The sequence below is a fragment of the Haliotis cracherodii genome, unplaced genomic scaffold, assembly GCF_022045235.1.
Source record: "Haliotis cracherodii isolate W230 unplaced genomic scaffold, xgHalCrac1.p SCAF_10, whole genome shotgun sequence".
NCBI classification, from domain to species: Eukaryota; Metazoa; Mollusca; class Gastropoda; order Lepetellida; family Haliotidae; genus Haliotis; species Haliotis cracherodii.
The window spans coordinates 16651210-16673077 of record NW_027266265.1 but is presented as its reverse complement, the minus strand read 5'-3'; the positions used below and the strand labels follow the sequence as shown (position 1 = coordinate 16673077).

General features: G+C 40.7%; 1 protein-coding gene across 1 annotated transcript; it reads right to left on the bottom strand.

Annotated features, from left to right (window-relative positions):
- Positions 1–319: 319 nt before the first annotated feature.
- On the bottom strand, positions 320–21856 carry LOC139454137 (nucleoporin SEH1-like). Its single transcript, XM_071235662.1, has 9 exons — positions 21585–21856; positions 19891–19941; positions 18782–19006; positions 17816–17946; positions 16513–16605; positions 15414–15639; positions 14374–14452; positions 13384–13513; positions 320–7837 (listed from the first exon to the last, which is right to left on the bottom strand). Exons 1-9 carry the CDS (start codon positions 21693–21695, stop codon positions 7747–7749), a joined length of 1137 nt encoding a protein of 378 aa, XP_071091763.1. The 5' UTR covers positions 21696–21856; the 3' UTR covers positions 320–7746.
- Positions 21857–21868: the final 12 nt, after the last annotated feature.

The following is a 21868-nucleotide window of genomic DNA, read 5'->3' as shown; positions in this document are numbered from 1 at the left end:
CGGTCAGGTAGCCTAGTAGTTCGCTCGTCACGCCGAAAACCCGGGTTCGATTCCCGACATGGGTACAATGTGTAAAGCCCATTTCTAGTGTCCCCCCGCCGTGATATTGCTAAAAGCGGCGTAAAACCATACTCACTCACTCACTCTTGAGTAGTACCAGTATATTTTAGCAGTTCAGTATGTCTGTGCAACAATTTTGTCTTTTATAAAGGAATATGATGACCAGATGATGAGGCTGACAGGTCAGAGTGGCCAAATCTGGATCCAAAGATGTAACTTATAGATACCAGATATTCCATTTCAATTAAAGAAGCATGAGATGTATTGAAATAGATTTATTATGTTCAAGAGGCTCTATTCATAGGAATGTTACATAATATACAATTCAGTGCAGTGAGAGGCTAATTATATTTTATCATCCAAAACTGGCTCCAACAGGAGATCAAGCGATATCTACACTCCAATTGAAATTGCATCACAATGCTTTGCAGACCATTGTGACATCATTGGTTACTATGACATCACTAATGGCTCTGCTACTGAGGCTGTTAGCAGTATTTTCTACACTTAAGACACTGCTTATTACTGTCTACAAACTGAAAAAGTTGGAAGATAAATATAATCTCACTCTCATGTCTTTTGATATCAAATATATCAACACTCATTGATATATCTATGCTTGTCGTAAAAGGCGACTAACGGGATCGGGTGGTCAGGCTTGCTGACTTGGTTGATGCATGTCATCGATCCCAATTGCGTGGATCAATGCTCAAGATATTAATCACTGGATTGTCTGGTCCAGACTCGATTGTTTACAGACCGTCGTCATATAGCTGGAATATTGCTGAGTGCGGCGTTAAACAACAAACCAAACCAAACCAAAAAAAACATTGATATATCTGATATCAAAAGACACCCGGGTGAGATTCTCTATATTCAACAATGATGTCCAATATTGGTTACACTGAACACCCAGGCCATGCTTCAGCTACCATTAAAGTGAAAAGCAAAACAATTTCTTGTCACTAACTGAACTGGAAACAAGTTCCAACAACTGGTCAGCAGCAAGACAACTGGTAGAAGTGGCCACAGGTAATGTGGCCCTCAATACACTGGAAACCTGAAGGGTTTATCATTTATGTCAAATCTTAGTGATGCCAACGATTATCAAAGACAGAGTGACACACACAATTTCATATCAAACCATTTGAGGACAGGTAAAAGAGAAAAAAGTGAATGTGAATCATTTCCTATAACGATACCGAATCAGACAAACAACATTGAATAGGCTCATCACTTCACTTTGAAAAGAGATGGAAGTACCTAAATGTGCAGGTTTTTGTTTAGTTATGTAGCACTGACAGAAATTAGGATCTTTTTTAAACAACTGAATCCGTTTCCGCAGGACACATCCGTAAATGAGCGTCTACTGCAAAACAGAATGCACAGCAACACACATTTTGTGACTTAGAACATGAGCAGCACCCCATTTATCGTAGAAATTGATAACTATAGGGGCATCCTGAACCTTTTTAGTTTAATTTCTTTTACAGTTTCAAGAAGTTTCAAAATGCAGGTGGGATGAGAAGGATAGGGTTGAATAACATGATTGAACATCTATGAATGTCAGTTTGAAAAAGGCCACTATTTAACGGAAGCATACATTTGGTCTTCTTTCTTTACTTTCAATACAGGAAGCCTTATGAAAAGAATTTGGCCAGGCTGTGTGTGTTAAATGACACCCAGTTAAATCGTTGTGAGCATTAGTAATCCTTCAGCTCACAGCTTTTGACACCAACAGGTTCTGAGTATTTTGATTCCATCCTGTACTCCACATTGCAACACAAAAAGAGAAAGGCAACTGTGGCAGCCTCACAGATTCCTCCTCCCTCAAAACACAACAGTTATACACAGTTTGTCACATTAACCATTAAGCCCTAGAGGTAGTACATACAACACAAATAGGACTTTATAAATTGTATACATGTACAAAATCAACCTTGAGTCTTCAGCTGAAAGGTAAACACACGACCCACTTGGCCACCCAGCAGCACCAGTTCATGTGGCTTCTCCGTATAGAGAGGTACGTCAAAACCAGGGGTAAGTCAGGGCCACTACGAAGCAGGCACAAACTGTCCGTCTTCTACATGGCAAGCATTTGACAGATCAAGACACACATGAAAACATTTTACAATCTGGAATTTGAAATTAAATTTTAAAAATATTTCCTTTTGGGCATAAGTTTCTGGAAAAACTGACTGTAAGGCCACATCAAATCATGTGCTGTTCTTCAGACTTCTCTACTACGAAAAAAACTCAACAGATCGCATGTTGTATATGTCATGTGTTTTTACATTTTTGGAGACTTATTGTAGAGTTTATCTTTGCCTAATCCATTTGCAAGAAATGTTTCACATGAAGCCTAAGATATTTATCTTTTCAAAATTAGAAATTACTACACTGCGACAAACGAAATTTCAAATTTGAGAAAGAATAAAGTAGTAATCCCTGCAAACAATATCTGATTTGTCATGGCCTCAATCATAAACACTGCTATAACAAACAAGCTACTGGGTACATCACTACAGAAAGGGTAATAGTTTCAAGCTTGTCTCCATGAGATCCAGTATCCATCAACATGACATGGAAGCATTGGGAACTTGTGAGCAATGAGAAGCAGGAATGGATAAAACTTTGACAAAACTGTATTTACAAGCCGATTCAAAAACATAAAACAATATCTATAGAACAGGGAAGGTTCTGAAAATAACAGTCTCTGTCTGCCTTGTGCATGGTTCTACTCCAAACAATAATTATTGTTTTGGTCTAAAAGGTTTTGTAAAAAATGTTTCTCTTCCTACAGTTCTTGTGTCAAAAAGAGTTATCCTTCCTTGTCTTATCAGACTGACTGACTGAGTATGGTTTTACGCCGCTTTTAGCATTATTCCAGCAATATCACGGCGGGGGACACCAGAAATGGGCTTCACACATTGTACCCATGTCGGGATTGTCTAATCAGAAGCCATTAAAGGGACATTGAAGGGACATTACGTTGATGGACTGTGTGTTTTTAAATCAAAATATAATAATTTCCAAGTGTGACGTCACATGCCCAATTCAATTCTCAAACCACTGTTGTCAGTCTTGTTGTTTGATAGAGGTAAATTGAAGAGAAAGCTCATGGGTTTTTCTTATGGCCGAGTTACAAAAAACAGAATCCAGTCTTTATCAAAGCCTAGACTACAATAATATAAATATGTCTCGGTATCATGAATCCAATGAATCGGCAACCCAGAGTTCCTTGCGGCCAGCCGAGTACTTCTGTCACAATGTCACATCTTACACAGCCATTCATGTGTTTTTATCTGGTTCATTTTGGAATAATTTTTAATGTGACGTTTACATGATATACAGCTTTTCCATTGGATGAGAGGTTTGTCACATGACCATGAAATCGACATTCATAAGCGTACGAACGTCAATTTCGTTGACCTCATATTAAGTGTACTGAAAGGCTTGACATTAGGTCCATCTGTTCTTATTTCAGAACAAGTGTGTTTGTTTACAAACAAGTGGAAAGGCCAGTCATGTGACAAGTCTACACCCACGGTGTAGTCACTGGAACAGAAGTGGAATAAGGCGAGCAGAGCCGTGTTATCAGCCATTGTTAACAAACAAACGGTCAACGTCTGTCCCTTTAAGCTGGTTCCTGGCTCTATTTGCGAGTGAGTGAGTATGGTTTTACACCGCTTTTAAGCAATATTCCAGCAATATCACGGCGGGGGACACCAGAAATGGGCTTTACACATTCTACCAATGTTGGGAATCTTTGGCATGACGAGCCAATGCTTTAACCACTAGGCTACCCGACCGCCCCGGCTTTATTTGTGTCATCTATCTTGTGACAGGAAGAGACGGGGCCCAGTTTACTATGATATTAACTGTCTGCATGCAGAGAAAGATAGTCTGGAAACTCAGTAATTTTAAAAAGAAGCTTCTTATGAGAAACATTTTTTCATGACCTCAGTTTAACCAATTTAACAAGTAAGCTGAATCAAATCATTAAAAAAACCACATTTCTGACTAGTGTGTCTGATCTTCATCAAAGAATGCTTTATGTTAAAGAATTATTTCTACAAGGCTATATTGTATAATGTTGTAGCAGGTTGTAAAATACTGGAACAGGAAGACAGTATCTGATATTGCTGGCAGTAGTAACACTGATTCACCATGGTACAACAATAAAGACAATGCTGATGACACAGTAGTATTGTAACATAACAATCAGAGTATACAACACACATAACCAGTCATACATGTGGAAGTGTTTGAGCAAATACAGGACATCGACTTTCGTCTTTGATTAACGTTCTTGATGTATAAATCAAGACAGCCATAGGGAGACACACAATGAACTACAGGTTGGTCATCCTGGTGATCATCAGGTTCACAGTCACACCTAGCAACCATTGTGACCACGGAATACTCATTCAGTAGACACGCAGGGGCATTGTCTGGTCTCCACCTGGTGAATGACTGTTAAAACATATGATCAAATATTGCACTTGTATGTCTATACAGATCTCTACACACTATCACAGACTAATACAGAAATTGGTGTCTTACTGACATATTTGCACTGAAAGAAATAAGTACCAGAAGATTTATAAGGTATTGTAAATTAAAACTAAATGTGTTAAAATACCCCTGAATGATGTGTTGAAATTGTGCATGGTTATATGGCATATGAGTACATTTCTGGATAAATATCCTTTTTTTCACAGTCATAAATTTAAAAAAGGTAGTGACTGGCCTAGCAACACAAATATCACAAATAGATATATATAGCTTTTCCTTTGTGCCACCTGGAAATAGTGTCTACCCACTGATGAAACTAACGCTGATTAAATGTCAAACAATACTTATAATGATCATGTATGAATCCAAAACTGGATTGTCATCATTTTCGGACAAAACTAATTATAAAGAGAAACAGAAGCATGACTGCTGTAAGCCTATGTTAAGGTAGTGGAGTTACGATTGTCTTAGCGCTATGACTGTAGAAGTCTATGTTAAGGTATTGGAGTTACGATTGTCTTAGCGCTATGACTGTAGAAGTCTATGTTAAGGTACTGGAGTTACGATTGTCTTAGCGCTATGACTTGTAAGTCTATGTTAAGGTATTGGAGTTACGATTGTCTTAGCGCTATGACTGTAGAAGTCTATGTTAAGGTATTGGAGTTACGATTGTCTTAGCGCTATGACTGTAGAAGTCTATGTTAAGGTATTGGAGTTACAATTGTCTTAGCGCTACAACTGCTGTAGGTCTATGTTAAGGTATTGGGGTTATGATTGTCTTAGCGCTACGACTGCTGTAAGCCTATGTCAAGGTATTGGAGTTACGATTGTCTTAGCGATATGACTGTAGAAGTCTATGTTAAGGTATTGGAGTTACAATTGTCTTAGCACTACGACAGCTGTAGGTCTATGTTAAGGTATTGGGGTTATAATTGTCTTAGCACTACGACTGCTGTAAGTATATGTTAAGGTATGGGAGTTTAGCGCTAAGATGGCTTTGTACAATGAACCCAGATATGTAAGGCCATAGAAACTAGGATCTACGGAGAATTGGAAGGTCTTGTTTTTTCAAAGGTCCACTGTCAAAAGCAAAGACAAGATTGACACTTGCTGCAGACTTCAAGTTGAATATATATCTTTACATATAAACATGCAATTTTGGGGAGAGTCATAGAATTGTTTAAATACCAATAAATGAATTTCTGTAAGATAGAACAGTGGCGGGGATGCACAGGTTATATGTTCGGAACATGATATACAACTATTTACATCAGACGTTGGAGGGGGGTGATTGTGTGGGTGTGGACAGGGATAGAACCTGTTTTAGTTTCACTGGGATACAATTGGCTTTAGTTTCACAAGGATAAAACCTGTTTTAGTTTCACAAGGAAAAAAACTGCTTTAGTTTCACTAGGATAAAATGGACTTTAGTTTCACAAGGATAAAACCTGTTTTAGTTTCACTAGGGTAAAATCGGCTTTAGTTTCACTAGGATAAAATCTGCTTTAGTTTCACAAGTCTAAAATCTGCTTTACTTTTTGCAATGATAAAATCTGTTTCAGCTTCACTAGGATAAAATTTGCTTTAGGTTAACAATGATTCCAATCTGTTTAAGTTTCACAAGCATAAAATCTCTTCAGTTTCACAAGGATAAACCTGCTTTAGTTTCACTAGGATAAAATATCTGTTTAGCCTACAGTGCCTGATAATGGTGTACTATTTATTGCTGGATGTGTCTATCAGCGGGAACACCACCCCAATGAGCCGGCCCACCTTTACCATGACTACAAGGGCCATGAATAATACTGAATACAAATGGTCCTGCAGTGGCATGACAGATAAAATCAGATGTACAATTCTGATAATAGATTTTCTTATAAAAATAGCAAGCTTTCAATTCACTTCAAAATAACAAAAAATACCATTGTCCTACAAACAAAATAATAACATCAGTGCTTCCAGTGTGAAAATAACAACGTAACGCACACAGCACCCTGGGCTAAACCTGCTGCACTAAACATGCATAGCAGACTATCTGAACCCACCTAACACAACCAGTGGTGTATCTCATCTTCACTGAACATGGAAGACTGTCTGAACCCACCACACACATGTCGAGTGGTTTATCTCATCTTCACTGAACATGGAAGACTGTCTGAACCCACCACACACATGCTGAGTGGTTTATCTCATCTTCACTGAACATGGAAGACTGTCTGAACCCACCTAACACAACCAGTGGTGTATCTCATCTTCACTGAACATGGAAGACTGTCTGAACCCACCTAACACAACCAGTGGTGTATCTCATCTCCACTGAACATGGACGACTGTCTGAACCCACCACACACATCCCGAGTGGTTTATCTCATCTCCACTGAACATGGAAGACTGTCTGAACCCACCACACACATCCCGAGTGGTGTATCTCATCTCCACTGAACATGGAAGACTGTCTGAACCCACCACACACATGTCGAGTGGTGTATCTCATCTTCACTGAACATGGAAGACTGTCTGAACCCACCACACACATGCCGAGTGGTGTATCTCATCTTCACTGAACATGGAAGACTATCTGAACCCACCACACACATGCCGAGTGGTTTATCTCATCTTCACTGAACATGGAAGACTGTCTGAACCCACCACACACATGCCGAGTGTGTATCTCATCTTCACTGAACATGGAAGACTATCTGAACCCACCACACACATGCCGAGTGTGTATCTCATCTTCACTGAACATGGAAGACTGTCTGAACCCACCACACACATGCTGGGTGGTTTATCTCATCTTCACTGAACATGGAAGACTGTCTGAACCCACCACACACATCCCGAGTGTGTATCTCATCTTCACTGAACATGGAAGACTATCATGCCGAGTGTTTTTTATTATCCTCATCAAAGGAGGAAGTGGCAAAAAAACCTGATAAACTATCAAACTGATGTTCCCACCTAAAGCCTGCCCTTACATGATCATTGAACTTTCTACACAAAAATATACTGCTCTCCTTTGAAATGTGCTAGATCACAAACAAACATAGCCTGATAAAATAAACCAGTGCCTACATGCTTAATACTGAAGCAATATTGTCCAAACCATAATATCATTCTCCTGAAGATAGGCATGTATAAGAAGGATGAGGTAGTATTGTGGCCTTGTCAGTAGAAGAGCTTGGCCTGGTCTTTCTGCACGGACGTGAAGGGCCAGTTGCTGAGGCGCTTGATGTTCATGGAGCCAGGAGGGGGTGTCCTGGAATATGGAATTGTATGAGTCAGCAACGTAACCGTTGTGTCATATAGCCAACAACATATTGGTCATGTAAAGTCAGCAACATATCAGTCATGTATAGTCAGCAACATATCAGTCATGTATAGTCAGTAACATATCGGTCATGTCATACAGTCAGCAACATATCAGTCATGTATAGTCAGCAACATATCAGTCGTGTCATATAGTCAGCAACATATCGGTCGTGTCATATAGTCAGCAACATATCGGTCATGTATAGTCAGCAACATATCGGTCGTGTCATATAGTCAGCAACATATCGGTCATGTATAGTCAGCAACATATCGGTCATGTCGTATAGTCAGCAACATATCGGTCGTGTCGTATAATCAGCAACATATCGGTACTATATAGTCAGCAACACATCAGTCATATAATAGTCAGCAACACATCACTACTATATATAGTCAGCAACATATCGGTCGTGTCATATCGTCAGCAACAAATCAGTCATATACAGTCAGCAACATATCGGTACTATATAGTCAGCAACATATCGGTCATGTATAGTCAGCAATGCATCAGTCCATATCATAAAGTCAGCAACATATCGGTCATGTCATAGTCAGCAACGCATCAGTCATATCATATCGTCAGCAACATATCGGTCATGTCGTATGGTCAGCAACATATCAGTACTATATATAGTCAGCAAAATATCGGTCGTGTCATATAGTCAGCAGCATATCGGTCATGTCATAGTCAGAAACACATCAGTCATATAATAGTCAGCAACACATCACTACTATATATAGTCAGCAAAATATAGGTCGTGTCATATCGTCAGCAACGCATCAGTCATATCATATCGTCAGCAACATATCGGTCATGTCGTATAGTCAGCAACATATCAGTACTATATATAGTCAGCAAAATATCGGTTGTGTCATATAGTCAGCAACATATCAGTCATATATAGTCAGCAACATATCGGTCATAGAATATGTGTCATAGTCAGCAATGCATCAGTCCATATCATAAAGTCAGCAACATATTGGTCATGTCATATAGTCAGCAACATATCGGTCATGTCATATAGTTAGCAACATATCGGTCATATAGTCAGCAACATATCGGTCATATAGTCAGCAATATATCGGTCATATCATCAGCAACATATCAGTCATGTCGTATTGTTAGCAACATATCAGTAACTATATATAGTCAGCAAAATATCGGTCGTGTCATATAGTCAGCAACATATCGGTCATAGAATATATGTCATAGTCAGCAATGCATCAGTCCATATTACTTGAAATAATTTCTCTCCTGGTTATAACAATTCACTATTATACAGCAAGAGATTTAACTGCATGCAATAAGACCCTGTTCCACAGACCTTGACGATACAATGTATAATACCAGTACATGCAGAAACAAAGGCAGACTCAAAGAAGATAACTCTGACGGCAGTTAAACTACTACTTGCTAGATTCTGAATGAAATTTCCAATTTCAGATTCTCATTAGTAGAGTTGTGTATAGGCCAAAACATTATATTGGAATAGATTGTGAAACAGGTATCTGTATTGATATGTATTACAAATGCAAATTGTATGACAGTGCTTGACACTGACTGTACATACAGTTCCTGTTTTCTACAGACTAAAGTAAATACTACGATGTCAGAGTCAGCATGGTCACTTGCCGCCATTTTGTAGTCATGGTTACAGGAATCATACAAGGGAGATAACACTTTGCATTTCCATGCTTTGTCATCAATTTGAAGGGAAACATCTTTTGTGAATGAGTTTGTGTGTAGATGTTAGTGTAGCGATACAGATAATAACTAGACCTGTTACATTTGTTTCACCCAATGTACAGGAACACAGACACAATATGGCCGTATCCCCGTAACACCATGCATCCTACTCATCGGTGCAACTTTCAGTCTTATTGTAGGCGAGGATCTTTTAATCCCTGTGTGCTACAATATACCAAACCATCAATTAGGTAGGGGACAACATAATATCAACATTCTACATGTTTGACTCTTGCTCTGGGTAAAATCAAGAATATGAAGTATTTTTCACCGTTTATTATTTTTCACTGCCATGTCTACCATATCTAGTTCCCCCCATGCTCTCACTGATACAAGTACTGAACATAAACAATTGTCACAGTGTGATTGAGTTGGGCTTAACACCGCACTGAACAGTTTTTCAGTAATGTCATGGCATGTCAGCTGGATGTGGAAGTGACAAGCGATGCAGGTCTCAGACGTTTACCACATTGGTGAAACCTACAAGCACAGGTATGGTGCTGACCAACCTAGCCCATAAAATAAATCAAAACCTTAACGTTCAAGGCCTTTACAAGGACCTTAACATTCAAGACCTTTTCAAGAGGGACCTTAACATTCAGGCCTTTTCAAGGGGACATTAAGATTAAGGCCTTTTCGAGGACCTTAACATTTAAGGCCTTTTCAAGCCTCTATTAACCTTGCACATGCGCATTAAAAGTGGGCAGGGGTGTCCCAGTCATCTAGGACCCCACAAGTCACTGTGACAAAATATAACAGTTATGGGTTTAAATCCAGGTTTGTTTTGATTATGGTTCTTGGTACGTCTGCACCATAAATTGGTTAAACCAAAGTGGTGACCATCAAAGACCCGCATCACTTCGAGATTTCTTTCCTCATTAAGTACCATTATGGAACAAATACTATTCAAAGTAAGATAGAACCCAACTCATCCCCAATAACAATTCCTGACAAGTTTGAAAGACGCGAGTTGTTTATTTTCCCGCCACTTTTAGCAATATTCCAGTTACTGGTACCAAGAACTCGTTAAATCCATATGATGGATTGAAGAGAAGTACACTTGACCTCCGCTGCCCACCATCCAATACTGGCAAAGGAAGGAGCATTGTCATCTCAGACCACGCCACATGGATTGCTGTTGGAGTCAGCCCTTTCAGTTGGAGATACTTGATGACAACGTGGTAGCCAACTCGGTCCACTTTCATCAACAGAGAATACCTAATCATATGCTGCCTGGTTGTGTTTTTGGCTCAAATGCAGCCTGTACGCATGTGTGTGTGTGTATGGTTTTAACGCTGCTTTTAGCAATATTCCAGCAATATCACAGCGGGGGACACCAGAAATGGGTTTCATACATTGTACCCATGTGGGGAATCGAACACGGGTCTTCGGCGTGACGAGCGAACGCTTTAACCACATGGCTACCCGACCACCCCTGTAAGCATGTAACATAGTGTACTAATTAAGTACACGCAAACTGTGTACTATACATCCTTCGTAGATAAACTCAGAACTTTCAGCCACCTCTCGTAACCTCAACACACTCCCACTGTAGTAGGCATGTCTGTCATCTCCCACTGCTACACAATGCCACACTCACCAACTCACTGATGCACAAATAACAGAGGCAGATATTCGACCGGTAACTTTTAATTCCAAATTTGACATCAGCTGTATTGAAATACAGGACGAGTGGCAAGTGTATGTCCACTACAAAGATGAATACATATCTCCTCAATGATACAAAGGTATGACACACCTGACACTCCATTAGCATTATCTGCACTGAACAAGGAATGGTAGTCTGAACAATGACACACACACCACTAAGGAAAGAAATTCACATCCTATAAATGTCTTCAAATTTGGACAAAAATGGGACATTATCTTAAACATACATTTTTGGTAATGTGTAAAAAAACATCTAATTTGAAATAATCATTATCGAAAGACTAGAAAGTACTAAATGAGCATATGTAAGACTAGTTTGCTTGCTTGAAAATGACAAAAGAGTAAAAGGTTTATTGGCGTAGAACATAAAACTATGCTGTATGGCATAAAACTGCGAAACTGTATGGCATCAGTGAGTAAGTTCATGATATGGCACTGCATAGAGTAAGTCAGATGACAAACATATTTGTTTAAATGTTTCCTATTTCTGTTTAAATGGATGTACAAGATAAGCTGAATCATTGGAAGCCGCTTTTGGCAATATTCCAGCAATATCACGGAGGTAGACTCCTGCAAACAGCTGTAAACATTGCACCCATGTGGGGTATTTCAAGGCTGAGCTGATGCTTTACTATAACACACTCCACAATAAACATGCTCCTCAAGGTTGACAAAAACTCTTTCACGGCCTAAAACTGGAAAATTAGATTCCATATAGTATATAAATTGATCATATTGATTGACAACTAAAAATTAACCAATATGGGACACCAAAGAAATTATTCAGTCACTAAATATGTATCTCCACTTCAGTGAAAATTTCAATTACATGGTATTTTTTTAAATGACTTGTTCAATGAGGCTACTTAAGAATCTATTTGGATCTCACCCTAGCAATGTCATATCAAATACACACTACACAGAAGAACCTATGGTCTCAAAAGTCCATGATTCTTGAGATTCAAATGGTTTGAATACGTGTTCCTACACACATCTTTAATAGCACTGATTCCAACTGGTGCTTCTATAAATACTTCTCTGAGAGTCAACCGGTTGAAAACAAACTATCCCAAAGCATAATCTTCCATATATAGTTCAAGACAGAGGTCGTCTTGGTTTATTCATAATGACAAATGGGCCCTCTTGCAGTTTCAAAGCACCTCAGTCTAGTAACAGTTTATGTAACAATGAAACGTCTTGTGTAAACTTGTATTCCACTTGTTGATGTAATGAAATCTACCGATATATATTCTTTAGCAAACTAATTTATTTTCGGATAAAAATTATACCCATCATTGAAATTGTATAAATTAATACACAATGTCCCTTGCATGATGAGACTTAAGTTCCCGTCATAAACAACTAACAGAACTTGTGAAAACAGGAATGTTTAGTCAATTAATGAATTACAAAAATAAATACAAGCATCCTTTATATCCTTTTGATTTGTTTTAATAGTTTTCTCTTTGGTGTGAAATACTACCCCAAAAAGTAGAATCTATGAATGTGTACAATGAAATAAGGTGACATGGCAATGTCACTCATGGGGACATAACTCTGTCAACAAAAGCTCAACACTAACCTTCCCACTACAGTGCAGGAGATACCCTAGCAATAGGATCCCCAACTGTTTACTAACAGCTCTAACCTGGGTAGAAAGATGGCAGTATGAGACAAGGTATGACAATAATCATGAATATCACGGCGGGACATTTACCTGTGACTAAGATGTCACAATTTGTCAAGATGCAAATGATCTTGAGTCATGGTTTGAAATTAGACTCCTAAATGTGAAGCTACAGTCAAGACCTCCCAGCATTAATAACACTTCACACATCGTTGGAACTGGATACCCGGCTGTAGCATCTTCCAGATGCTGATCACAGTCTACATCATTTACTGTCGCACAACAATTTCAGCTGTCATGGGACACTACAACTGTTGTGAACCTGCTTCCATGAAATTCCTCTCAACAAACTGACTGAATATGAACTCTGGATTGCATTGTCAGAGTAATCTTCCCCTAGTGCCAGACAACCTGATTGGCCGAGCTGATTGGAGCAGCTCTAAAATACCTGACGCCTTCACTGTTGCCGTTGGAAACAGACATTGCTTGCGGCATGTTGCTGAGGTTGCGAGCGGAGTCTTGTGGCGATCCATCTCCCTTCATGACTGAGATACTCTTCCAGGAGTCCAGATAGTTGGCTGAATGGGGAACACAAGGCATGAGATCAACATTTGATACACAAATAGATGTCTGGTGAAACAGTCAGCGTGTGTAAGGGGATGAATGCTTTATTTACACCAGTCAGCAATATTCCAGCTATATGAGGGCAGATGGTTGTCAATAATCTAGGCAACTCAATGGTTGAGGGCATGAGCCATGGCACACCATTATACCCACAGCCTAAAGTGAGTGAGTGAGTATGGTTTTACAGTGTTTATAGCAATATTCCAGCAGTATCACGGCGGTTGACACCAGAAATGGGCTTTACACACTGTACCCATATCGGGAAACGAACCTGGGTCATAGTTGTGATGAGCAAACACTTTAACCACTGGGCTACACCCATCGCCCCCAAGGGCATAAAGAAACACACTTTACTTCCCTCTTGTTTTCAGACAAACAAGTCCTTTGATCCCCTTTCTCTATCTTGACTTACAACACAAAATGGCAAGAATATAGAATACCTAATATCTTTCACCATACTGGCAACAAATGTACAAAAGCTTGTTCCTTAGTAACAGTTTCCGTTTCAGTAACAATTTTTTAGCCACCATTTCTTAGGTGGGTGAGTGAGTGAGTGAGTTTGGTTTAATACCAGTTGATGAAATCCATTAGCACAGGTATGGTCACGAAAACCTGTAAACACAATCGGGGCGAACCAGGATCAGGTCAGTGGTTTCTGGCATGCCCAAGGGACACAACTCTGCACAGCAAATTGTGGTGCCTCAGACGGCTGGTCACCATATTACACAGGAGCTCCTAATCATTGTCAGCACTTTAATGTAGCGAGAACATAGAGTATGTTTGCCCACTGCTAGCATCTGTAGACCTGCCTTACCCTTCCATAGTCGGACACAGCCATCATCTCCGGACGATGCTAGAACTGTACCCGTCACGTTCCAGGAAACCCGCCATACCTGGAACACATTCATTCAGAGTTGGGTGAGGGGATCAGGTTTCACACAAGGCTACAACAAGATGCTGACACCCCAGCCATCGTAACCAGGGCAAATTTAACTCACAGATGCCGCTCCATAGAGGACTAGGCCACCTATGCCCCAGATCAATAAATGCTTCATGGTCTGATATGACAGATAACAGTCTTAGTGATGTGCAATGGTCTAGCATGACAGATAACAGTCTTAATGATGTGCCCTGGTCTAGCATGACAGGTAACTGTCTTAGTGATGTGCCCTGGTCTAGCATGACAGAAAACGGTCTTAGTGATGTGCCCTGGTCTAGCATGACAGATAACAGTCTTAGTGATGTGCCCTGGTCTAGCATGACATAAGGTTGTCTTGTGATGTGTCTGTGCCCTGGTCTAGCATGACATAAGGTTGTCTTGTGATGTGTCTGTGACCTGGTCTAGCACAACATAAGGTTGTCTTCTGATGTGTCTGTGACCTGGTCTAGCACAACATAAGGTTGTCTTGTGATTTGTCTGTGCCCTGGTCTAGCACAACATAAGGTTGTCTTGTGATGTGTCTGTGACCTGGTCTAGCATGACATAAGGTTGTCTTGTGATGTGTCTGTGCCCTGGTCTAGCATGACATAAGGTTGTCTTGTGATGTGTCTGTGACCTGGTCTAGCTTGACTTAAGGTTGTCTTGTGATGTGTCTGTGACCTGGTCTAGCATGACATAAGGTTGCCTTGTGATGTGTTTGTGACCTGGTCTAGCATGACATAAGGTTGCCTTGTGCTGTGTCTGTGACCTGGTCTAGCATGACATAGGATTGCCTTGTGCTGTGTCTGTGACCTGGTCTAGCATGACATAGGGTTGTCTTGTGATGTGTCTGTGCCCTGATAAAATCCCAGCTCTCCACAAACCCCCACCCACCCCCAGTCTTCTCAGTGACGTTGAACAATGTTGCAGTATACCTGAGACTCATGGTCACCGAAGCTTGCCACTTGTCTCATCTCAAACTTCGTCAGGCTGGCTTGCGCTCCTAAAGAAACATCCTTCCTCAATGGCTTCAAAGAAATAATCTTGAGATCCTTGGCAGCGATTGCCAACAGGTGGTACGACCGCCCCAGGTTCGGGGCGAAGGCAACATCATGGACGGGGTCTGTGACCATGGATAAACTCTCCACTTTGTTCCATTTCCTGAAACATACGGAGATACGTGGAAACAAGCAGACTCAGGCTTTAATGAACCAGTGAGACTAGTTTGTAGGGCTCTACAGTGAGACTAGGGCTTTACACTGAAACTAGGGCTCTACACTGAGACTAGGGCTCTACACTGAGACTAGGGCTCTACACTGAGAAAAGGGCTCTACACTGAGACTAGGGCTCTACACTGAGAAAAGGGCTCTACACTGAGAAAAGGGCTCTACACTGAAACTAGGGCTCTACACTGAGACTAGGGCTCTACACTGAGAAAAGGGCTCTACACTGAGACTAGGGCTCTACACTGAGACTAGGGCTCTACACTGAAACTAGGGCTCTACACTGAGACTAGTGCTCTACACTGAGACTAGGGCTCTACACTGAAACTAGGGCTCTACACTGAGACTAGGGCTCTACACTGAGACTAGGGCTCTACACTGAGACTAGGGCTTTTAACTGAGACTAGGGCTCTACACTGAGAAAAGGGCTCTACACTGAGACTAGGGCTCTACACTGAGACTAGTGCTTTACACTGAGACTAGGGCTCTACACTGAGACTAGAGCTCTACACTGAGACTAGGGCTTTACACTGAGACTAGGGCTCTACACTGAGACTAGGGCTCTACACTGAGACTAGGGCTCTACACTGAGACTAGGGCTCTACACTGAGAAAAGGGCTCTACACTGAGAAAAGGGCTCTACACTGAGAAAACGCTCTACACTGAGACTAGGGCTCTACACTGAGACTAGGGCTCTACTATACATCACCAAATATTCACAAATAGAACAGAAGAGAATAGAAACATTATGTTTTAAGCAAAAGTGTTCCTAACCATTGCATACTGCATTCAATCCATTAGCCTGACTCACCTCGCATTATCATTGTACTCATAGATGTGGACCTTTGCACCAGCTGCAGGGTTAGGGTCGTCACTGCCAACAGCTATCATTGGAGGGTGAACTCTGTAACCATGGTAACAGCATAGGTTATAGGTCACATCACTGATGTTGCAGGTGGATTGACACTGTCACAGCGTAGGGATAGTATCAGCCAAGTCACAGCTGGGAGTTGGTCTTCACACTTCCAGTCATCAGCTCATGTGACATCAACATGTATGAATAAATCTCCTTTCTGTCACCTCTTATGCCACGCAAGGGAAACTTAAGGATAGATATTATTGTCGGCTTCATGAAGGTGAGGTGAGGTACAATTGGGTTTGACATCATGTCCAAGATTATTGCACGTATATAGCGATGTGCATGCATGTGTGTGTGTCTGCTTGTACTAGTCTGAAATGATGCTGATTTAAAGTGGTAGCACACTGAGAGACCATGCCGCAGTTTAATATGAATATCCCACTCAGACACAGTATACTGACTCCGAGCCAACCAGTCCTTGTTTTAGCCCCTTAATGCCGAGTGCCAGACAGGGTAACAACAAGTACCATCTTTTGGTATGCTGTGGCCGGGGATCAAACCCCAGGTCTTCCACTCTCCGGGCGGACGCTCTACCACTAGACCACTGAGGCGGTCATTTCATGAAGGATTGTTATGGTTTTTTAAATAACTCTCTTAGGAGTAACACAGAATATAAGAAGCAAAAAAAAGGTTTCAAGACAAACTGTGTCACTATTGTCCGAATAAAAAATGAGTAAGCTTGGATTTTGTTTTACCTGTCCAACTATCCTATGATCATTAATAATAATAAGTGCATTTCTAAGTGCTCTTTCCATCCACTGAGTGGTTGCTTAAAGCACACATATTACCCTGGTCAATGGATCAACATGATCAATGTGCACTCAACAACTAGTCTCGGCTCCCTGAGTGCCCGTGAAGATCAACCCATTCTTGCCGAAAACGGTGACTATGCTTGTCGTAAGAGGCGACTAACGGGATCGGGTGGTCAGGCTCGCTGACTTGGTTGATACATGATCCAAATTGCGTGGATCGATGCTCATTATGTCAATCACTGGATTGTGTGGTCCAGACTCGATTATTTACAGACTGACGTCATATAACTGGAATATTGCTGAGTGTGTCGTTAAACAAAAAACAAAAAAAACATACAAACAAATCTGCTCCCTGAGGAGTCTACAACCCAAAATGCGAGATTTGTTTTAAATTGACATTAAGAATATTGAATGGCGTATTTGGACGAAGCAAGTAGACAAACCTGGAGTTGTTCCATGACAAGCAGCTGCAGCTGATCCGACATGAGATCTCATGCTGGAGGGGCCAGTTGCTGAGGTTCATCACATCCACAGCCTCATAGATTCGGACGATCCCGTCAGCTGAACATGTTGCCTGCACAGACAAACATCCAGTGTAAGCGGTACACACTGACTTGTCCATTTGCAGGATCACTCTCTCATGAGGTGCAATGGGGTTTAACTTCGCATTCAAGATTATTGTACTTATATAGAGTCCGGATTAATGACAGTGTTATAGTGCTATCCCACTGAGATACCATGCTGCGAATGAACATAGATACCCCACAGTAGACTGACTCCAGCCGACCAGGGTGCCGTTGTACAAAGCAGTCTTGGCGCTAAAGTGATCGTAACTCCCATACCTTAACAAGACTCACAACAGTCGTAGCGCTAAGGTTGTTTTGTACAACGACACCCAGTCCTCGTTTTATCCCCTTAATGCCAAATGCTAGACAGGGAAACAACAAGTACCATCCTTTAATGTCTCTTAGTGTGAGACCATGGAATGAACTGGCGACATTCTGCTCTCCAGGTAGATGGTCTATCCACTAGACCACTATCACCTCTTATACAGGTAATCATTACAGTACAACAGGGCTTCTCAGAGTGACCACTGGCAATTAACATTATTTATCTCTACAATGCATGATTCATTTGTCATGTTAAATGAATTATTACTGATAGGTGCAGACATATTTCAATATATGATGCAGGTTTTTTCATAAACCAATGTTATCTGGTCATGAAAAACTTATCAATGAATATAAAAATTGAATATTAATAATACAGATCTTTGCTCTTTGAATGATATGGGAGGCTTTAAAAGGGACAAGTTATGACATTTTGTATGTGTTATAAACAAAACTGCAGTTGAGAGCCTGAGATACAACTTTTTATTCCCGCATTAACAATCATTGAAAGAAACTCACCAGTTGCAAGCCCAAATACTGAGGTCCGAACTTGACGTCAGTCACAGAAGTTCGACTGTCCACAAGGTTACCCCTGTTGACCCATGGTGTCTGACCTTCACCTTTGCCGTGTTCTCCTACCAGCTCCTCCCACACTGCCGCTGTTCTGTCGAAGGAGCATGTGGCGAGAACCTGCCCGAACTCCGGGTGTGCCCATGTGACTCGCCACACAGAGCCACTGTGGGTCTACAGACAGGGGGAATCAGCATCAGTCGCTACATGCCATCATGATTTTCAACAGGTCTGTCACAAAATATACTTTGCTAGGTTCTAATCCCTATATCACATATTTCAATATACGTAGAATGTATAATATATCCTAAAATAAAGAAAATATGAACTGCGAATTAGGACATCACAGACACAACCATTGATCATGGAGCTAAAATATCAAAATTGCTACGCATGGAAAATTCTTCTTTTTTCAAAATTCTTATATACTTGAAATTCATTTTTGCTCTTTTTTTCCCACATAAAACAATCACACATCAGTGTTCGTAATTAAGGGTTCTGGGTTCCTTGAGGCATCCTGCCACAGACTTCAGTAATTCATCAAAGAACCCAAAAATCTATAACAGAAGGGTTATGGACAGGACTTGACATGTATCTTTAAATTTGTTTACTGACAACAACGGGGCCTGTCAGATACTGTCAGGATTATGCAACAGAAGTGTGTACTCTGTTCAGCGTTTCAATACATGTACCCCACTCTGTCAACAGCAATACAAACTTCAGCTATTACCAACATTAAGATGATAAGCATGATTGGCATGTGTAGGGAATTTTGAAAGTTCTTGCCCTGATAAAAAGTGATCCTCCATTATAGCTTGAGAAGATTGAGGACAGTTTAGCTGAAGTAGCAGTATTTGTTTATTTACCAGTATTAAGCAATTAAGACTGAAAAACAAGACTTTGTAAATCGCTTGGTCAACATGGAACAGCAAACAGTTTCTTCCTTCTTTCACTCTCCATAGGTTTATTTCTGATTGACAGAGGTCTAACCGAAGGGATACATGTGAAACACAACAACAGCACGTGTTGATGTTTGTCTTCACATAAACAAATAATACCTTCCAGTTCGCTGTGCAGTGCCACTCTCCATCTTCTCCCAAGTCCCACACCTACAACACCAACACATATTCCACTCAATGGTGTACTCAAACGGGAACAATTTATATCATTCTAATGTCATACGGAGACGCCATTGCTCTGCCAGTGGATTGGGAAACTTGTTGCCCTTGGTGGTTAAATTCAACTCTTGTCCACTTTAATAAGACGCTACATACAATTGCGATATGATGACATGCATCAACCAACCTAGTCCGTTAGAATGATCCTCTGATCCTGTTAGTGGCCTCTTATGACAAGCATGGGTTGCTGAAGGCCAATTCTACAACTCATGTTTGTCCCAAGGGGCAAATAACGTGAGTTAGATTTTACACCGCTTTTAACAATATTCCAGCAATATCACGGCGGTGGACACCAGAAATGGGCTTCACACACTGTACCCATATGGGGAATCGAACTTGGGTTTTCAGCATGACGAGCGAATGCATTAACCACTCCACTATTCCACTGCCCCACATACCTCAAAAGATACTTTTTCACTAATGCACATTTAATCAAACTTGATCTGATGATAATTTTGCACCAGAACAATCATTGACAATTGTATGCACTGATAAACTTCCTGTCTGTAGTGTCATGTGAATGATTATATTGTGCAGATATTTTTAATTTGACTGTCATGGAGGGGCCCCAAATCAAGTAACAAGATGGCGCCTCACTGACTTGTCTCACTTGGCGCGGCATTATCACGATTAAAATGACAAGAGATGTGGTCATTTAACTACCCAATTGTAGTTGGTTGGTTGGTTTGATGTTTAACGCCGCACTCTGCAATATTCAAGCTATATGACGGCGGTCTGTAAACAATTGAGTCTGGACCAGACAATCCAGTGATTAATGTCATGAGTATCGATCCACGTCATTGGGATCGATGACATGCATCAACCAAGTCAGCGAGCCTGACCACCTGATCCCTATAGTCGCCTTTTACGACAAGCATGGGTTGCTCTATCCAATTGTAAACAGTAATAAATATTCTCAAAGGTACGACTTAATTTTAGTGTATTAGACACATAATGTAAAATACTTCTTAGGGCCTCAAAAACAGTACGCAAGGATATGTAGCCAGGGTACAAACTATGATTCACAGGAGGAGAACGGCATAAACAGACAGTGATTCATAAAACAAGGAGTACCTAACTGTCATGAAGGATACTGTTTATTCACAGCTTCACAGTGATAAGGTGAGCGAGTTGGGTTTAACACCGTTTTTAACAGTATATCACGACGTGTCATCTAATAGTGGGAGGAAAATCAGAAGTGATGCGGGTCTCAGACATTTACCACTTCAGGGAAACCCACGAGCATGGGTATGGCGCTGACAAACCTCGAAACATAATACAGGTGAACCGGGATTCAAACCCACATTGCGCAAGGGATGCAACTCTGCACAGCGAATCGCGGCACCTTAGACTGGGCCATCCGTGCCCCCAACAGTGATAAGGCATTAATCATACACTTTTTAATATTATGGTGTAGATTTTCTAGGTAACTTTCAGTTCAGTCCAGTTCTAATCTTAGGGGAGTGTGCTAATTCTATGCATGCATGGTGTTTTTGAAAATCAGCTTAGAAAGATAGTTTAGCATACAAGTGAATTCACATTCCAGCATAATATTCATCAAAATTTGTTATCACCTTCACGCTTTGGTCACTGGAACATGTGGCCATTCGTGTGCCGTGGAAATCATAGGAGACATCGTGGATCAAGTCTTTATGATCAACAGGGATGGATTTGGCCACAAACATGACGAATGTCAATCAAAGAAGAGTGAGAAATAAATAATCAATGTGTGATACTATTATACTATATAATGCTACTTTGTGTAAACTTCAATTTAGAGTTATCGTCCTAAAATAAAACACTGGCAGGTGCGATAACTTTGGGCTTCCATGCGCCATAGCGCTCCAACAACGTACAT